The sequence below is a fragment of the Stylophora pistillata genome, chromosome 11 (assembly GCF_964205215.1).
Source record: "Stylophora pistillata chromosome 11, jaStyPist1.2, whole genome shotgun sequence".
NCBI lineage: Eukaryota > Metazoa > Cnidaria > Anthozoa > Scleractinia > Pocilloporidae > Stylophora > Stylophora pistillata.
Genome location: NC_142529.1, coordinates 20,237,534 through 20,254,191, shown reverse-complemented (window position 1 = coordinate 20,254,191; position 16,658 = coordinate 20,237,534). Strand labels below are relative to the sequence as shown.

The window sequence follows — 16,658 nt, the reverse complement described above, 5'->3', positions numbered from 1 at the left end:
TTTTATATTAATTTTTTTAATTATAATCGAAAATATATTTTTTTCAACCTAAGTTGTCGGCAGACTAGAGAGTGTCGATGACCAGTTTGATGGACCTACTAGCTTCGCGTATTGAAAGATTCTTGAGCGCTGGAGTCGCAAAAAAGACCAAGCGGTGAAGCGTGTGTTTGAGGAATTAATTTTTTTTCATTTACTGCCTGGCCTATATGCCCACGGGCATGTAGGGTAGCAACAAACGTCTTCTACTGCCGTTTTCCGAGTAAAGAATTGTTTTTCAGATGTTGTCAAAACCTCTCGCACAGCTGACAGCTCCAAAATTTCCCACCAATGGTCTCTCAAATTTATGACCATACACGGTAAATTTTGCCTCAGTTCAACACAAAAACGGTATCAGTTTGATACACAACGTGCAACACGCTTGATACATACTGGACGCCCTCCCTAAAGCAAACGAGCTCTTTGCTATAAATAGCAATAAAATCAGGAGGTTCCTAGAGCATTTGAAAATTTAATGTGATACGACACGTACCGCTTTCTTTTAGATTCTCTATAAGCATAACAAGGGCGTTATTGCCGACTCACTAAGTCCGCGACGTTTTTCCATCCGCGTACGCACGCTCTTAAGAAATAACTTTGAACGTTTTAAGGTGAGTTTAATTCGCAGTTTAAGCATGCACGAGCCCTTATATCTAAGCGGCTAACCGTCATGGACCAAGAGGGTGTCGGCAGACCAGATTGACGGACCTACTGGCTCCACGTATTGAAAGATTCTTGAGCGATGGAGTCGCAAAAAAAGACCAAGCGGTGAAGCGTGTGTTTGAGGAATTAATTTTTTTCACTCACTACCCAGGCTATATGCACACTGGGCATGTAGGGTAGCAACAAACCTCTTCCACTGCTGGAATGTGTCAGCTCAGGCTAAGATATTGTTTCTCAATTCAGATATTCAGTATTGAAGCCTCTGTACAGCTGACAGCTCCAACATTTCCCCACCAATAGTCTCTCAAATTTACGATCATACGTGGTTAGTTTTGTCCCTTTAGTTCTTTATGGTGGCCAATTTACTATTTCAACATAGTTGATATAACCAAATTACCGGCACCTATAATTTTTTTTCAGTTCAACACAAAAAAGTTATCAGTTTGATACACAACGTGTAACACGCTTGATACATGCTGGTGCCCCCCTAAAACAAGTGAACTCATTGCTAAAAATAGCAGCAAACTCAGGCCTCTAAGGTCTTTGAAAATTTAATGTCATGCGCCACGTATTACTTTCTTTTAAATGCTTCGTAAGCATATTAAGGGCGTTTTTGCCTACTCACTCAGTCCGCGACGTTTCCCACCCGTACGTTCTTAAAAGATAACCTTGAAAGTGCCAAGGTGAGTTTAGTTCTCAGTTTTAGCACGAGCTCTTATACTTAAGCGGCTAACCGTCAAAGACGATCCATTTAATCAAGTCATGAAGTTATCAATTTCAGGAATACTAGGTCAAGATGAGAATTTGCCCTCACTGCTGGTCAGAAAGACGTAGTTTCTCTGATTTGGAAAAACTAGCGTCCGGAATATGAGGTGACTGATTTTGGCATTGCAAAGGTTCTGAAGACTTATAGTCGCGATGCATGTATAGAATATAACAACACCCTTTTTGAATGAAAATTGAAGCGCAGCCAGGATGAGAAATATCAAAATACAATGAAAACGTTCTCTGGCCAAAGTTTTTGAAAACATAAGCTTTCGGCGATCAATCTACAGCCTTCCACGGATAAAACATGAAATGTAAATTAGTAAATATATACAAAAAGAAAGATAAAGGTGATAAGAAGAACAAAGTAAAAAAATTGGAAAGGGTGGCTATTGTTTAAAAGAATGCTATTCTGATTAGGGATCGGCTTCGATCGCAGTTATTGTCTAATTCAACGCAATACCAAAAGCCTTTCGGCCTGGAAATTAATTCAAAATGACAAAGAAACGTTTCTCTACTAATTTATAAGTTATTCAGCTTCATTCAAACATAGTTACTAGTCCCCTCTACTAACTATGATTCAAATTATCAGGGATTAGTAACCTAATTGATGCCGTATGGATATTACGCAACATCTTTCTGTCAGCCAAATAGTTTTCACTGTTTTTGAAGATGGTGAAATGATGTTAAAAAAGACACTCGCAAATAGCGACTCGCCAATTGACAATTAACATCATTTGAGGAAAAGCGGCCTAAGTTAAGGTTTAGGACTTCAAAATAATAGATTTTGCCAAGCCTTAGCTCACAATGAGACCAAAATGTTTCTATCGCGACGACGACCTACCAGAGGAATTCATTTTCTCGCGCGCATTGTCCGGAAGGCCCACTTCCCAGTGGGCATTTCAGGCTGTTATAGCATTTTTCTCTTCTTCAATAGAATATTAACTTTTTGGAATAGAATTAGTATTATTGTCTTTATTTCTCCTTAAAAACTTTATATTCGAGTTTCATAACATATTTGTGACAGGCATTTTGCCGGATAGGTGACCACTTTTAATTACACTATTCTTCTATTTCGAAAATAAACTTTAAAATGTTGTGTTTTATGAGGAAATTTTATCAGTATCTATAAAATAAACAGGTGACATGGCCGCTTGCGGATACGAATTTTATCTCCTCGTGCTGAATAGATGTCTAGCATTATTGCCCATCTCAGTCCAACTGTTAGATTATGTTTCAGCTTGGATCTCTTATCTTTCCCATGTGAGGATATTGGTATCGCTATGGTTACTAACAGGCTGTTATAGCATTTTTCTCTTCTTCAATAGAATTTTGACTTTTTGAAACAGTATTAGTATTTACGTATATGTGCACGATCCTTCGCAGTAAAGCACTATTTAAGCAATAGTGAAAATCAGACCTGAAAAAAATTCAGGCCTGTACGGAATTCGAACCACTGACCTCTGCGATACTAGTGCAGCGCTCTACCAATTGAGCTAACAAGCCTACTGGGAGCAGGCCGTTAAGTTGATTCGTAATAAACCCGTAAAAGTGATAAATCAGATACAATAAAATATATGAAGTTCATATATTTTGAACTGCGGTATTAGATACGTGTGATGCACGACCCTCGCAGTAGATAGCGCTATTTATGCAATAGCGAAAATCAGACCTGAAAAAAGAATCAGGCCTGTACGGGATTCGAACCACTGAACTCTGCGATAATAGTGCAGCGCTCTACCAATTGAGCTAAGAAGCCAACTGGGAGCAGGCCGTTAAGTTGATTCGTAATAAACCCGTGAAAGTGATAAATCAGATACAATGAAATATATGAAGTTCATATATTTTGAAGTGCGGTATTAGATACGTATGATGCACGATCCTCGCAGTAGATAGCGCTATTTAAGCAATAGCGAAAATCAGACCTGAAAAAAGAATCAGGCCTGTACGGGATTCGAACCACTGACCTCTGCGATACTAGTGCAGCGCTCTACCAATTGAGCTAACAAGCCTACTGGGAGCAGGCCGTTAAGTTGATTCGTAATAAACCCGTGAAAGTGATAAATCAAAATATATGAACTTCATATATTTCATTGTATCTGATTTATCACTTTCACGCGTTTATTACGAATCAACTTAACGACCTGCTCCCAGTTGGCTTGTTAGCTCAATTGGTAGAGCGCTGCACTAGTATCGCAGAGGTCAGTGGTTCGAATCCCGTACAAGCCTGACTTTTTTTTTTTTTTCCAGGTCTGATTTTCGCTATTGCTTAAATAGCGCTATCTACTGCGAGGATCGTGCATCATACGTATCTAATACCGCAGTTCAAAATATATGAACTCCATATATTTCATTGTATCTGAAGTATCTATATAACAAACAGGTGACATGGCCGCTTGCGGATACGAATTTTATCTCCTCGTGCTGAAACTGAAAGTATTTCTCACCCTTTCGCTTCGCTCACTCGCAGGAGATACTTACAGCACTCGAAGATAAAATTCGTATCCCCGCGCGGCCATGTGATATCCTCTATTAATATAATTGTTCAGGTGGTTATAGAAATGCGAGCGCTCTGATTGGTCGAGGATTGCGTCATATGTCTTTATAGTCATCTCGTGCGAGGTGCTTAAAGAGCCCACTTTGGAAAAGAGTGATAACCTGGGAACGAAGTCACGCCTCAAGCACTTATGGAATTAATTGGGGGGACGCGGGTAAAAACAAATATGGCGGAGATTAGAGCGGAATGTGATTGTACCGATTACAGCAAGATTTCAACAGAAGTAGATGGTAATAAGATCAAAGTTATCGAAAGTAGAAAATCAGAAAGCATTAATCTAAAAGAAGAAGATGTACCTGGAGCAATTTTACCTCGAAAAATACCAGAAGAATGTACCGTGAAACAGCTGCAGCGATAGCTCCATTGCCGTGGAGCTAAAACAACTAGAAATAAAATGAAGCTTGTTCAAAGGTAGGAGAACTTAAAAGTAATTTGAAAATTTCTTAATAGTGGCCTGTTCTTTTCGTTAAGTTGTTGATCTGGTGGTAAAGGGAGTTAATGATCTTCCCGACAGATTAATTGTAGACACTGAAGGTGTTTTCATTTCAACATTGAACTTTAATCCTGAATTCTGGAGAGCAGTGCTCCCAAAACTTGAGGCATTTTACAATGAGCACATTCTTGTAGAACTTGCTTATCCACGTGTTAAATTTGGCCTTTCAAGATTAGACTTGAGAGGCTGTTGATGACATACATAATAATAATTTGCTAATTTTGCATGTTATTGAACTTACTTCCGAAACATTGTCGCTTGTAACAATATAGGCAATTGTAACAGACCTTTCCCCAGCATTTGGGTATCGTAAACTATTTTGTTCTGTCCCAGATTCAACATGAAGTAATTGCTATTAGTCATGGGTACAAATTTAGAAAATATCTCTAAGAAAATCTGAAATGATATTCCAAACCCATTGTTTACTTTAATGAAATCTTTACTGTGGATGGCTTATTTAAAAGTGAAGGAATTCAATTATTCACGACATAGTAATAATCAAAAGGAACAATCTTTCATATTATTGGAGTCGAAAAAGTTTTAGCGAGGTTCTCAATCAGTTAACTTCAGCTATCCACTTGGAAAAAATTGGTTTTTTTTCTTTGAGTTCCTTAGCGTTAATTTCCTCCATGAGTCCCAGGCTAGCCTTAGCTTTCGCTAAATGGATTCCACCATCAGGGTCCTTAATCTTGGAGCTTAGGCCACCAGCCATGTAGTCCGTCACTCTACAACGGAAAAAAATACCAAAGTAGATACAGACAATATTCTTCAACAACATAACGAAAAGAACATAACATAACATAACGAAAAGAACATAACATAACATAACGAAAAGAACATAACATAACGAAAAGAACATAACATAACATAACGAAAAGAACATAACATAACATAACGAAAAGAACATAACATAACATAACGAAAAGAACATAACATAACATAACGAAAAGAACATAACATAACATAACGAAAAGAACATAACATAACATAACGAAAAGGACAGGGGCACTAATAAGAAGTTTTCAAATTACCCTACCTTAGAACGAGCTTCATTTTATTTCCAGTTTTTTTAGCTCACGGCAAAGGAGCCATCGCTGCACCTGTTTCACGGTACATTCTTCTGGTATTTTTCTTATTACCATCTACTTTTGTTGAAATCTTGCTGTCATCCCTAAAATTGCATTCCGCGCTAATTTCCGCCATATTTTTTTTTACCCGCGTCCCCCTAATAAGTGCTTGGGGCGTGACTTCGTTCCCAGGCTATCACTCTTTTCCAAAGAGTGCTACAGCGAGGGCGCCAGGTTTCAAACCGGCTTCCTTACGTTTTGTCAATGTTTCCAAGGAAGTGATAAAAGTGATAGAAAAAAAGCATAAAAGATGCTTCTGAGTTTCACGGAACACTTTTTAAAAGAGAGATATGAAAGTTTTGCTAATTGAAAAAATCCATGTTTATATTCATGCGAGTAATTACCAGAATTGTAACATGTTTATGCGCAATTCTTTCTTTATTTACAGAATTTACAACGGAATTCGAGAGGACCTGAGTAATGATACTAAAACAGTTATTCACTCAGGCTCAGTGAATTTTGTTGAATAATTCCCTCCGCTTCGTGTCGGGGATTATTCGACAACATTCACTTCGCCTTCAGCGAATAATTGTTAAATAATTTTAGGTTTTCCTTTACTGCTTATTAATACTTATACCCTCACTAAACACGTTTTTCATATTTTTAATTTATCGTTCAAACTAAATTTCATGTAAATGCACGACCCCGCTAACTCTGCTGATTATTTCATCATGATCAAATAAAGTCATTCATTCGTCCATTAAAATGATTTTTGTGGGCTTGGTGTGAACGGCCAAAACAAGAGGAATTTATTAAGAAGCTATTCAGCCCCGTGGCCCGTATTTTTACCGTTTGCCCGAACTTTCACTAATTACTAAGGATGACTTTTTTCCTGCCCAGTAATTGCCCACACGGCTCAACTTGACGTTTTTGACAAGTGGCAATTTTACAGACCTGTTTGGAAAGAATTTGAAAATCATGATCTCTGTACCTGCGCGCAGGTGTTGCTTCACGCTAGACAGAGATTAGGTTGCATCGTAAAAAAAGATAAGTTTCCAGAACGTGGGAGGAAAAAGTTCAATAAGCAAAATCAAATCGGCAAAATTTTCAGCGGGTAAGTCCTTTCCATCAGTAAAGGTCATTTGAAGTTAATGCATTCGATGAGGAACTTGCGGAAACCTCTAGAAAAGCCGATTAATATCTCCTTTTGTTTGTTTTTAGAAATTTAATTACCAGCGATTAACAGTAGTCACGAGAACATAAAACACCTTAGATACACGTCAAAATCTAGAGAACACCACCTTAGAGCAGTTAAAATTTTTTGATTACCAACCGTGCCTTGTTTGTTTTGACTAAACCGATTTATTTTATTTACCACGCCGCAGCTTGGCAGATCTGAAAATGGAATACAGTAGTGTCCTGTTAACTCGAACACCCATGCCGTGACAAGATCCGATTTCCCTTTATTCATGTTTATTTTACCCCGCTGTTCCAGTCATTTACTATTATCTTATTCGAACTCGATCGGATAACTCGAATTCTCCATTTACTTCAACTGATTTTACTTTTCTTTTGGCTAAAATTTATACTGATAACTCAAACTTTACATTTAAACGTCGGTCGAAAAACATTAAAATGTCATAATAAAGCTGATTCACACTTTCAATTCTATGATCGATCGCGATTAATACAGACGTAATAAAAATAAAGAAAACATAACACATTTGGCTAAACTTCCCAAACTAAAGGTCTTTATAAAAAAGATATTTTAAATGAACTAAGTAATTGTACGAAAATGACTGTTGATTGACACCCCCCCCCCCCCGAAAAAAATGCTCCGAGGCGATTACGACTCATTCGGACAATGGCCATCTGCTTCAACGTTAACAGTCCTTTTTTTAGTAAAGGGTGAAAGTTTCTAAACTGGTGCTGCATCGGTGGGGGTAACAAGGTAATTTGGTTATGTCAACTGAGTTGAAACTGTAAATTGGCCACTGTAACGAGTCAAAAAGCTGACGTTTCGAGCGGTAGCCCTTCGTCAAAGCGTATGCAGGGTTTATATTTCTGCATATAAACCCACATGCAACCCACATTTGCTCCGACGAAGGGCTAACGCTCGAAACGTCAGCTTTTTAACTCGTTACGGTGGCCAATTTACAACTTCAACTTAGTTGATATAACCAATTACCTTGTTTAAGTAGTTTGTTACTTTTTATTTTGTCTCAGGTATTTATCAAAAGGAGAAAGAATAATGTCAAGTACCCCTTCACTAGAGCCCAAAAAAAAGTCAAACTGCATCTTGGAATTTTGTTCGCAGCACAGAACACGGATTGCATTAAGTTCGTTTTACTTCTTCTACGAGACGTGTTTTAGCTTTAAAATGTTCTTTATGCCGGTCTACTGGCAGCAGCTTGGATTGTCTCCGACTCAGATTGGCATCTTAAGAGCCGTTTGGGGTGTGGCATATTCCTCAGGCGGGGTCGTCTTTGGAAAAATGGCAAGCAAGTGGAAAATTCGACGTGCGTTGCTGATTATGAGCGTTCTATCCACGGCTGTTACACCACTAGTGTCTTTAGTTCCAAGAAGAACTCACGATAAGTGCTTGGTGGTATTGGGAAAGAACCTGACTGAAAACAAGCGTCATATGATCGCCTCTCAAGAGGGAAAAAACTCCTTCCATCGTAGCGACGCGTTGATCAAGTCTCGTGGAGTGGAAGAAAAACCTGACGTCCTTGAGCATTTTATCTCAAGACGTTCTCTACCACCGATAACGAAACGGACTCCAAGGGAAGCACCTCTGAGTCGAGATCATGTCCTAATCCTTGAAAAAAGTCCACAAGACATCAACACCATATTTCTCATTTTTGTGTTCATTGTCTTTGTTGGAGAACTCCTCGCGTCACCTGCCTTTAGCTTGGCTAATTCTGAAAGTGTGGACTACCTCGGTGAAAATAGCCGCGATTTTGGCAAGATCCGACTTTGGGGCCCAATTGGGCACATGATTGCTGCTCCCACCACGGCTCTATTTGTTACCCATTACCATTATATGCTTTGTGGGGAGTACCAAGACAACTTTGCTATTGTCTTCACTGTCATTTTTATCATGGCTTTGACTTCGCTTGTTTCTGTAACACAATTTGGAGATCAGGCGATTGAGCACAGCGACAACACCGAAGAAAATGGCGACGGAAAGCCGTTGACTCTGTTAGATTTCTTCTCTCGATACCAAAATATTGTCTTCATCGTCATGACGTTCTTGATTGGCTGTTTCGATGGAGTTGTGTTGACGTTTGGGTTTTGGTACACCAAGACCTTAGATGTTACTATCGCCACTTTGGTGTTTGGTTTCTCACGGATGACTAGCTCTGCGGTCAGTGTGGTGTTCCTGGGCTTCACAGGCCTGTGCGTGAAAAAGACTGGTTACACTGGGGTCATTGTGTTCTCCATGATGCTGTTTGTCACTTGGTTTGTGGGAATGTCTCTAATGAAGAACCCCTGGCTTATGCTTCTTTTTGAGACTGTTGGCTACACCGCGTATGTAACTGGCTTTACAGGCCTCATCAGTTACTTTGGTGAAGTAACACCCACTTATCTGATGGATACAGTGCAAGGTGAGAACAAGAAAGGAATTCAAACTCGTTAACAGGTTCCCGGGGTCTTGTTCAAAGGGAAAATTTAATAAATTGAATAAAATCTCGCAGTTAGAAAAATGAAACACTTTCCTAGACTCTTTGCTCGGCAAAAAGAAAGTCAAATTTTAAGTCACAACATCATAAATAAGGGACTGGTTGTTACCTATCATTTGGGCTGGGGGTGGGGGAGGCTTTAAGGATTTTAGTTGTGGCACAATAAAATTTGCCTGATTCCCCCAGGGATCTTTATTATGCTAGTGACCCCTCCTCCACTGGCAGTCCCTCCCCCCCCCGGTAATAGGTAATGTTTGGTCCGCAAGTGCTTTATTTTTTAACTGACACTGATGGCATATTTTTTTCCTTCTCAGGAGGGGTGAACTCTTTGTTTCTTGGTGTGGGTTGTGGCGTAGGAACTGCCTTGTGTGGCTTTTTCATTGATGCATTTGGTGCCATAAAGGCATTCCAGCTGTTTGCCTCAGGCGAAGCTGTACTTTTGGTTCTATTTATCATCTCCCAAGCTACATACTTTTGCCTCAAGATGAACGAAAAGGAAGAAAAGAGAAAACTGCTGGAATGACAGGATAATGCCCTTCCATTTATATTGAAGATTAATTTTAATTGGGTGTCTAAGTAATCCAGGATTGCATCAGGTTTGCTCCTTAACTTGCTGTGACTGGTCCACAATGCAATCAGTTGACTGTGTAATAAGTAAGTCACAATATGAGTGGCTGATTGTTTTAATGTTATGGAATTATTAGTGGTTGAAGTATTTACTTTAAGAGTAACAGTGCTTTTTTTTTTTTTTTAAATAAAATTGGCTGTACACAGTTGCACATCTTAAATTTCACTAAAAGACGAAAAACCCATAGTTCAAAATGTGTTCTAAGGTACATCATTTTGAGAGAGAAAACAGATAGGTTTGTAGCTAAACTATAGAATATTGGGTCACTTTTAACCATCCACGAAACATAATACATACTTAGATAGGGATAAGATCCAGCTGGGTGGTCCAATAGGTTCAAGCACAGACTTTTAGGTGAACTTTGAACCCTCTTTTTCCAATTTCTCATTTCAATAGGACTATCATTAAAACTCATCATTTAATTCAACTCCTATTAAATTATATCCTTGAACAATATTAACAACCTGCTGATATAAGGAAAATACCAAAAACTAGCCATACAGGATAGGTACATAGTTACTTAGTAATATGTCCTCCAAAAGTGAGTAATATTGATTGGTATCATAAAATAACGCTATGTTATTTCAGAAATTATGAACTAGTGGATAGTAATAGTCTTAGCTTGCCCTTCTGATCGAGGTGGAGCTTCCCTCGCCACCCCTGTAGAATTCCCCCCCCCCCCCACCACCCTTACTCCCCACCCAAAATACAATATTATTAAGTTTTCTTTATCTAACCTTTTAATTGAAATAAATTGTTTGGGGAAAGTGAAGCATTAAAATTGAATGAGGCCTTATGAAATCAAAAAGAGTCAGCACTTTAAATTGCCATTTATCATTGAAAAAAATGTTCAATATGCTAAAAATCCGTATCTGGGCTTTTTTCATACAACTAACCGTAAGTGAATTACTTCTCTGTTGAAAATAAAATTAAAACTGTTCACCGAACACAGTTACACTGTGTTCCCCAAACATGCCAATTCTCTCTAGTAAATAACATTCCTTTGGAGATTAAAATATAAGACAAGATCTAAACTCAATAGGCTATTCACATTTTCAGTACAATGGACATGGTATAAGAAATGAGTATTTACAACATGTGTCCCACAACTAAGTGCAATTCATATCTGACTTCAAAATCCCATAGGCAAACAGTATTAAATTTATCCAATCAATATTGGCACAGTATCGAGGAACTGATCACTAAGAATACTGTACTACCCCTAACTTTAAAAATATAAACAGTAACAAAAATTTACACGTTGACTTGGGCCTTATAACAAGATTGAAGACCAATTCCCAGGTCAGTATCATACAATTTGCACACACAGGTGCATTTCTCGTGGCGGAAGAGATGCATTTATTCTTGAAGGGAACAAAGCCAATGCAGAGGGGAGGGGGGGAGGGAAGAGAAAAGTAGAGGGGCCCCTCCCCTTGCACTAAGCTACGGCTTGCCTACCCTCACCTGGCAATGCAACAAAATGACACCTTTTTGGCTGGTCAATCAAATTGTAATTGCTGAGATAGCAATTTGCCTTAGTGAAATATATCATACCCTGTGTCTACCTAGTTCTGTCCATGTGCAGTTTTGAACCCTTTTGTTCCTAGAAGTACCATCTTAATATAATGTCAAATAGTTGGAACTAATTTATTAGGAAACATACAGCTTCCTGGAGAGAAAATTACTGATCACATCTTAGGAGTTGCTGGATTGAGCAACAAACTGCACATGCTGAGATAGCTACGCAAATTTATGAGGAAGCTGGATGGTACAACACTTGATTCCATGTGTTGCGACTGGCAGGGATGCCACCTTACTCCACCTGTCTTTATCAGGGTCGTAGCACTCCGTTTCCAAAGTGCAAAGTGCATTCCTGTCACATCCCCCAACAATGTAGATTTTTTCACTCTCTACAGCTATCCCAGCATCCCATCTGGCAGTGCTGGCAGGTTCAATCAAGGACCACTGGTCTATATCGGGATCATAAACCTCGCCACTGTTCAGATGAACAGAACCATCCCAGCCACCTTAAAATTGACATGAAATTGGAAATACAACATAAGTACTGGCCAGGGGTAACCTACGGGGGTGTAAGTACCCCCGCATATCAAATACCCTAATTTACCAGAGGCTATGTGCCTAAAGGTTTTCAGGCATCACGTAAATACTCCTTACTGACCACGTTCAGGGTCTGACTACTGCAAGCTACAAACCAACTGTTGTCCACTCGGATTTATGGCCTGAACGTGAAGTGTACAAGCCATAAATCCAAGCAGAAAAACAAGGTTCCACGACTTACAGTGCAGACCAAGAAAACAAGGTTAGTACAAAAGATAGTTTTTTATATCTCTGAGTTCAAAAAGAGGGACAAGATTTAAATTCAAACAAAAGTTTTGAATTTAGTGGGCCATATGAGAAATGTGGGCTACTTAACTGACCAATAATAGTGCTAGATAACTAACTCACCAATGACATAGATCTTCCCATTTGTTGCTGCTCCTGACGCACTAGCTCGCTTGTAATGCATAGTGGCAATTGCCCTCCATGTATTTGTCATGGGGTCAAGATACTCTCCAGTGTTAAGCGACATTCCCACATAGCTCACTCCACCGATTACATACAGTACACGGCATGTTAACACACATGGACTGCTTCGACAAGTGGTCATGGGAGCTGTAAATGTCCAAGTGTTTGTTGATGGATTGTATCGTTCCACACTGTTGAGTCGGAAGTTACTCTCATCACAGCCACCCACAGCATACATATTTCCTGATGCGAAGAAGAAAGCAAAGGTGAAAACTCTAAGCAAATGCAAATGTTCACTTGTCTTTGAATTCAAAACCTTTTGTATAAAGATGAGGGAATTGGATTTTAAAAACTTAAAGGTAATTTTAGCAAAGTTCAGATTATCTGTCCAACACTCCAAAAAAAGATGGAATTTAAAGTGCACCTACACCCAAAAAATTTTTTTCGCTTAACGAAGTAAGCTTATTTTTTTTAGTATTTCTGCGCAAAAATTTTTTTATTTGCTCAAATCTTCAATTTTCTATGCCCAGTCAAAATACGGAAAATCGGCCGCCATCTTGCCCCACGACCGAGTTTAAAGAAGAATGGCTCTAGCGGGTAATGTGACGTCAAATCGAGAACACGAAAGTCTGCATCTCACACATTTTCACTTGTTTGGGAAGATTGTCGTCGATATCGTCCGAAATATGCCGACTAGGTGTGTTGTATGAAGATTGTATGGAGCGCGATACCCTCTTGCAAATTTCGCACGTTGCTACATCCTTCTACAACACACTTAGTCGGCATATTTTCGGACAATTATCGACTACAACCTTCCCAAACAATTGAAAATGTGTGAAAAGCAGACTTTCGTGTTCTCGATTTGACGTCACATTACCCACTAGAGCCATTCCTCTTTAAACTCGGTCGTGGGGCAAGATGGCGGCCGATTTTCCGTATTTTGACTGGGCATAGAAAATTGAAGATTTGAGCAAATAAAAAAATTTTTGCGCAGAAATACTCAAAAAAATAAGCTTACTTCGTTAAGCGAAAAAAATTTTTTGGGTGTAGGTGCACTTTAAAAAAATGCTGGTTTTTTTTCCTAAAGAAAGCAACTGCTTCCTTTGCCCCTCTACTAGTTATAGCCTAACATGGTATAAGGGTAACATGGTGAGTTGGTTTGAATTCATGCAACATGTTGCAGTAATGAAAATAATCCAGTTTTCATGCTGTGCTACATAACTACCAGTGTGTCCTTAGGGACCTAACACTATTTACAGGGAGGGGGTGGCTGGTGGAAATGAGGGGGGGACCAAAAATTTGTGTGCACATAAAAAGGGGGGACCATGCAAATAAAATTCTGCAATATCAATAACAGAAAAATTGACTTTTTATGTTTTAATTGGAGACTCTGATAAACAGAAGACTCAATCTCAATCTAAACAAACGGTTGACAATTGAAAGTCCTTAAGGTATTTCATCCTCAGATTCACTGCTTTCCCCTCTGTCACTTTCATCTCCTTGTGCATCACTTTTAAAAAAGGTAGGGTGGTATTCTTCATAACATTTCATTTTGGTTTACATAAAATGTTTTGGTATAGTATCTTAGATAACTTTTTTTGAGTGCCAGAAAATTAATTTAAAGAATTATAGGGGGGGGGGGTGGGACCAATAAAAAGTGTGTCCCCAATAAAAGGGGGACTAAAAGTTTTTGAGAAGTTTATTTCTCATTTCCACCAACCCCCCCCCCCCTCCCTGTAAATAATGTTAGGTCCTTAAAGTGACAGCCAACCCCTCTTCGACCCCTAAGAGTCACTAGCATTTAATTTCTCCTTACAATATCACCCCTGAATTACACATTAAGGTCAGGAGAATAAAAGAAATGATCACCAACTAAAGAAGCTCTTGATTGATACACAAATTCTCCTTGTCAGCTCTTTAGGAAATATTTGGAGAACAATATGGAGAATATGCACACAGATCAAGGCTGTAAAGGGTTAACATAGAGAGAGAACACCTGTGAACTGATGCTTGTTGGATGATATAAAAAAAAAAAACCCTCTTACCATCAAGTACAGCAACATTGAGGAGACTGCGCCTCATATTCATGGGTGCAACCATTGTCCATGTGTTTGTTCTAGGATCATATCTTTCCACTGAGTTCAGAGAACTCTGAGCAGCACCTGTTGGCAGAAAAGATGGCTTTAGTTATAACACTTTCATGATACACCAAGGGTTTAACAAAATATGGTTCCTGGAACATTTGAACATTAACAAGAAACACATGTTACAATTTAAAATAATATGGGTGAAAAATTCCAAATGGTAGAAAGAAGATCAGCTGGCTATTTACAGAGGAGCACACCTTTTAAGCTGAACCCAGGGCAACAGAGAACAAATCCACTGAATGAGGGAGTGGGGATGAAGATTTCAACACAGAACCATCTCATGATTAGTTCAACACTCAAAAACTAAGCCATGTTGCAGAAAGATTCTGTATAACCCCATACTATTCTAAAACAAAGTCTTGGTCCAAAAAGGCAATCTATAGTTTTTGCTATAATTGTTTTCCTCATCCAAGAACTTTCCGCATAAAGAAGTATGGGGCCATATAGAAATCTTGCTGCATTTCACAAGACCTTGATGCATACTGCTGTACTCCCTGTTAAGTTAAAAAGACAATTTACTGATGACTGTTAAAAAGAAAACTCACAACACGATCTAACTCCAAATATCTTACAGAATTCCGTAATTATTTAGTAATTACATTTACACATTTCAAGTGCATTTCACGCATCATTTTTTTCTCATTTTTGCACAAATTCATTGGCTTGATTACAAACTGACATCTCACTCATAAATATACTCATCAATTAACACTCTATACTCAACACATAATGTTATATGATAAGGTTTTACGTCATCAAGTTGATATCCGCAAGTGCAACTAGAGGGTAGGGAAAGAGTTCCATATAACCCCATACATTAATTATGGATTCATTTCATAAAGACTAAATATAAAGGTTTCTTTGCAACAGTCTATGCTTAATTAATGTCTGGGGTTATATGGAACTCTTGCCAGAGGGTAGAAATAAGCGAAGTTATGTTACCCTGTTTCATGAATTTGTTGTAATTACATGGATACAACACACACACCTTCCCGTGACTGGCCACCAACTGCATACACCATGTCACCAGTGACGGCCAGTCCGTGTCTACATCGCGCTATGATCATGTGCGCTAACGGACTCCATCTGTTGGCTGCAGGGAAAAACCCAAAAGTGTCTCTCATAACAGTCGATCCTTGAATTCCTCCAGCAGCAAATATAACTGAAATTACACCCATAGATCTTCTAGGTTTTGTTCTAGAACTTTTGATCAGATGTCTCCGATCAGGAAGCATGTGGTAGTTCTTTGCTTCTAGAAGCAACGATGTGCATTCAGGAGATGAAAGTACGATCTCTTCAGTTTCCACATGATCCGCTAAGTAGTAAGGGGAAATAAGCGGAAAACGTACATGTTGAGAAAGTTGTTTAAAAAAGCCTCTACGCGTTTCTATATCGTGGTTTATCCACTGCATTAGACATTCGAAAACTTGTTCTTCGCGCTCGACTCGAATGTCATCACTGCTGAGATACTCCGCTAAACGGTCAGCCGAGAGCAATTTAAATTCATCCGTTTGCGAAACAGCAACGAAATTATCGTAGACATATTGACTAGCTGTGCTTCTGAGAGCACTGCAATCGAATTTAAACGCAGTAGCTTCGATACCCAAGCAATTGGCGGGATTTAGCATGGCTTTCATAAATGATATACAAGTCTCCTTCAAGTTCGTCATCATGAGATAATTTGAAGCGGAAACAAAATCCTTCACGTTGAAAGGAGTAATCTTGATGCTTCCGGTGTAGATGAAATTTAACAACTCATCCATTATTTCCGCAGTGATGTTTTCTAGAATCACTGGCTTGTTTTCCAAATGCTCTCGCATATTACTAGAAAACATCGCCCGGAAATAGGGACTACTCGCTGCTAAAACATTCCGATGAGCGAAAAACTGCTTGCCATTTACCACGATCACCACTTCGCACAAGATGTTGTGTTTCCGAAACTCATTAAGAGAGTTCATCATCTGGACACAGTAATTCGCTACAGGCACATACACCTGCGAAAGCTCTACGGAGGCCATCTTCTTATTTTTAATCTTTTAATTAGATCCTCCTCAACCAGGACGATCGAGTTACTGGGAGAGGAATGAGGA

At 39.0% G+C, this 16,658-nt stretch overlaps 2 protein-coding genes across 5 annotated transcripts; one reads left to right on the top strand and one right to left on the bottom strand.

The window, feature by feature from the left end:
• The first annotated feature begins 515 nt into the window (after positions 1 to 515).
• LOC111325665 (major facilitator superfamily domain-containing protein 6) lies at positions 516 to 10,066 on the top strand. Of its 4 annotated transcripts, none has more exons than XM_022929514.2 (3): positions 516 to 647; positions 7,808 to 9,192; positions 9,582 to 10,066. In XM_022929514.2, the coding sequence occupies exons 2-3, from the start codon at positions 7,833 to 7,835 to the stop codon at positions 9,788 to 9,790; spliced, it is 1,569 nt and encodes a 522-aa protein (XP_022785249.2). In that variant the 5' UTR covers positions 516 to 647; positions 7,808 to 7,832; the 3' UTR covers positions 9,791 to 10,066. The 4 variants fall into 4 exon arrangements, with proteins under 4 accessions (XP_022785249.2, XP_022785248.2, XP_088594431.1 ...); XM_022929513.2 differs by lacking the exon at positions 516 to 647 and adding an exon at positions 1,227 to 1,382; XM_088738305.1 differs by lacking the exon at positions 516 to 647 and adding an exon at positions 4,210 to 4,432.
• A 228-nt stretch (positions 10,067 to 10,294) lies between these two features.
• LOC111325664 (kelch-like protein 20) lies at positions 10,295 to 16,626 on the bottom strand. Its single transcript, XM_022929510.2, has 4 exons — positions 15,557 to 16,626; positions 14,467 to 14,583; positions 12,362 to 12,664; positions 10,295 to 11,922 (listed from the first exon to the last, which is right to left on the bottom strand). The coding sequence occupies exons 1-4, from the start codon at positions 16,584 to 16,586 to the stop codon at positions 11,636 to 11,638; spliced, it is 1,737 nt and encodes a 578-aa protein (XP_022785245.2). The 5' UTR covers positions 16,587 to 16,626; the 3' UTR covers positions 10,295 to 11,635.
• Between the last annotated feature and the right edge of the window lie 32 nt (positions 16,627 to 16,658).